We start from the raw sequence: 2,995 nt of genomic DNA, 5'->3' as shown, positions 1-2,995 counted from the left end.
TTCGCAAGTTTTTATTAACAATGAATCTTTATCACAAAAATAAAAGATCAATTTGAATAATCTAAATTTTCACTCTTTCAGAGCTTTTGCATTTTCAGAGAAAACTAAAAGATTTAAAAAAGTTATCTACATGTGTTGCTAAACATTCAATTTACTAATTTCTCATCCTAAGCAACAAGAAACAAATTAACTTTTTGCAAAACAAACAAATGCAATAGAAGCCAGTATACATAAATAGACGTAAACAGTATTAAAGTTGTTTAGGTACTTTTCCCCCATGTCATTGTCATCTGTAGGCTAATTTTGTGTCTCAATTGTCTTTTAAGTGCATCTTTGATTTCTTTAGTTCTGAAGCAGTATATCATTGGATTGACAACAGGCGGCAACAAACTGTAGCACATAACTAACACCATCCGAATACCTGGAGAGATCGTAACCGTCACATCATACACATAGACAACACATCTCGGGACATAGTACAGACAAATAATAAAAAGTTGGGGAGTGCAGGTTGAAAGTGTTTTATATCGAGCCTGACTGTCAGAAATTTTATAAACTGCTGTGATGATAGCAATGAATGAAAATATTATAAAAGTCAAAGGGCCCAAAAGAACAAACATGGCATTTCCAAATGAAAACAATCGTTTTTGTGTTACATCTCCACAAGACAGTTTAGATAATGTATTTTGGTCACAATAATTTTGGGTTATAACATTAGAAGCACAGAAGGGTTCATCAAAGGTGTGGTACACAATGATCGACAATGAAATTATCAGGAGTATACAAATAAATACAAATGACAACAAAATTGTCTTGTTTGTAATAATAGCACAATATCTAAGTGGGTTGCACACTGCAACAAAGCGATCAATGGCCATTAACAGCAGCAAAAAAGAATTAAAACCCCCTAAATAATGAACAAAAAACATTTGCACAAAGCAGCTATAAAATGATATAGTGTTGACATTGAAAAGGTATTTTGAAAATGCCGTAGGCAGCGTTGCAGTTCCATAAACAAGATCAGACACTGCAAGGTTACAGAAGATTAAATATGTGGGTTTCTGAAGGCTTCTCTCATATGCAATAAATGAAATAATAAAGATATTTCCTCCTGCCAGTGTCAAGTAGATGAAAAACAAAAAGCTCCCCACAGCTCCATAATACTGCGCTTGAAGTCCTGGAAATCCCTGCAGGTAGAATTCAGTGAAGTTGGTAAAAAACATGTCTCTTGCAGGACTTCACAGTTAAACGATATACAGTAAACCCACATACACTGTAATACAAAAACAGTGACAGTTGCACAGTGTGAAGGATGAAATTAAAAATTGCATGAAAAGTTAGACTCAAAACAAACAATACAATGAAAACTTGATGCTATAATTGTAACTAATCTGCTAAAGCTTCATTAAATCTGAAGTTAAATTAATGTACAGACATAAAAGACCTGGCACAGATGCTTATGCTTTAGATTTCGATCAAATGGAAATCTCATTCACTCTTAATGTCCATTTGAAACAATACACCGAAACCACGGCTTATCATCTCTATAATAAGATTACGTAGACCTCCCACTTTTGACGGGTTGTTTGAAGTTTCTTATGTCCCATTGGCATGATCTATTTTTGTTGTTCTTGTTTTTGTGTGTGGGAGGTGTCCATTAGTTTGCTCGATGTTATTAAACAATAGACAATATATTAGATTTGCCCTGATATTAAATTTTTTTCCATGGATACTGAAAGCTGATTTTTCAGACTGATATCTGCAGATACCGATGCCAATAGTTTGGGCTTATATTAACTTTTTAACTACAGTGATTTGCCTCAAAATGTGATTTGATCCTCATCTAGGTCACAGCAATATACAAACACAATGTGCATAAGCTACAACACACAAATAATTCTAGGCCCTGTTTACATGGTTATTTTGAAAAACTGAGACATTTCCCTTCATTTGCGCCCTTCATTTACACGCAAACGGAGAACTCACCTCCGAAACCGATTCTTTCCAAAAACGCCGGCCAGAGTGGAGATTTCAAAAATCTTGGTTGCACGGTTGAATGTAAACCGAGACAAACGGATGTTTAGACAGCCAACGTCACAGTATGCGCCAGAGCTCGCAGCTACGCCAAAAGTGCGACCTTGTTCAAAAAAGGAACAGGAAGTGATTTGTTGCTGTTTTCGGGATTCTGATTGGCTTACGTGGGCTTGAGCTTCTTGTTGCACCATATATACACGGGTACGTGTCAATGAACACATTTCTGAAAACTGACATATGTGCACAAAGTTATTTTTTAAAACCAGAGAGGTTGAAATGTCTGTTTATGAAAATAGCCGCCCATGTGTAACCTAGTCCTAGTTTCTTGTGTTTTTTGAAAACACCCATTAAACATTCACAGTGCTCTAGGAAAATGTAAGTGAACCCATACTGCCATACAAAGCGAAAGCGCAGTAACTACGCATTTGGTCAAAATTGAGTTAAGGGTTAAAATGGGCTTTGTGAGATCTGTTGTGTCTTGTGACAAAGTCTTCTGGTTAAACTTTGTCCCATTTCAGAGAAATGTGTGTGCCAAAATTGCAGTAACATGTTTGACTGGCTGGTGTTAAAAACTTTAAAGCCATTTTTCTCAGTTTCAGTGTTTGCGTAGATACTGCACTTAGCCTTTGGAGGGCAGCATAGACTAATAACTTTATTGAAAGCTAATTTGTGTCAGAAGCTTGCAATCTGGAGTCCAACAGACTTTATGCCCAGCTGCACTACTTCCTGAACTTCAGCCAGCTCCTTGTTTCCTGTCTGCCAATATTGGCAAACTGATTAATCCAGGTGTGCCTGACCTCAGTAGTCACAACAACAATAATCAGACACACCTGGATTAATCAGTTTGTCCAATAATGGCAGACAGGAAACAAGGAGCTGGCTGAAGTTCAGGAAGTAGTGCAGCTGGGCATAAAACTTATTAATAAAATGATTTTAAATGTGTGGTTTAGTGCTACTTTGA

At 36.5% G+C, this 2,995-nt stretch overlaps 1 protein-coding gene across 1 annotated transcript; it reads right to left on the bottom strand.

Annotated features, from left to right (window-relative positions):
- Nucleotides 1–251: 251 nt before the first annotated feature.
- LOC129437360 (olfactory receptor 10V1-like) lies at nucleotides 252–2,015 on the bottom strand. The gene has a single exon (XM_055195498.2). It carries the CDS (start codon nucleotides 1,221–1,223, stop codon nucleotides 261–263), a length of 963 nt encoding a protein of 320 aa, XP_055051473.2. The 5' UTR covers nucleotides 1,224–2,015; the 3' UTR covers nucleotides 252–260.
- Nucleotides 2,016–2,995: the final 980 nt, after the last annotated feature.

Source organism: Misgurnus anguillicaudatus, chromosome 24 (assembly GCF_027580225.2).
Source record: "Misgurnus anguillicaudatus chromosome 24, ASM2758022v2, whole genome shotgun sequence".
Lineage (NCBI taxonomy): Eukaryota > Metazoa > Chordata > Actinopteri > Cypriniformes > Cobitidae > Misgurnus > Misgurnus anguillicaudatus.
The sequence above is the reverse complement of the archived record's forward strand: the minus strand, read 5'-3'. Positions and strand labels throughout refer to the sequence as shown.

What these genes read in the sequence shown, in the direction of transcription:
- LOC129437360 (XM_055195498.2), bottom strand. Translation starts at nt 1,223, where the DNA reads ATGTTTTTTACCAACTTCACTGAATTCTACCTGCAGGGATTTCCAGGA.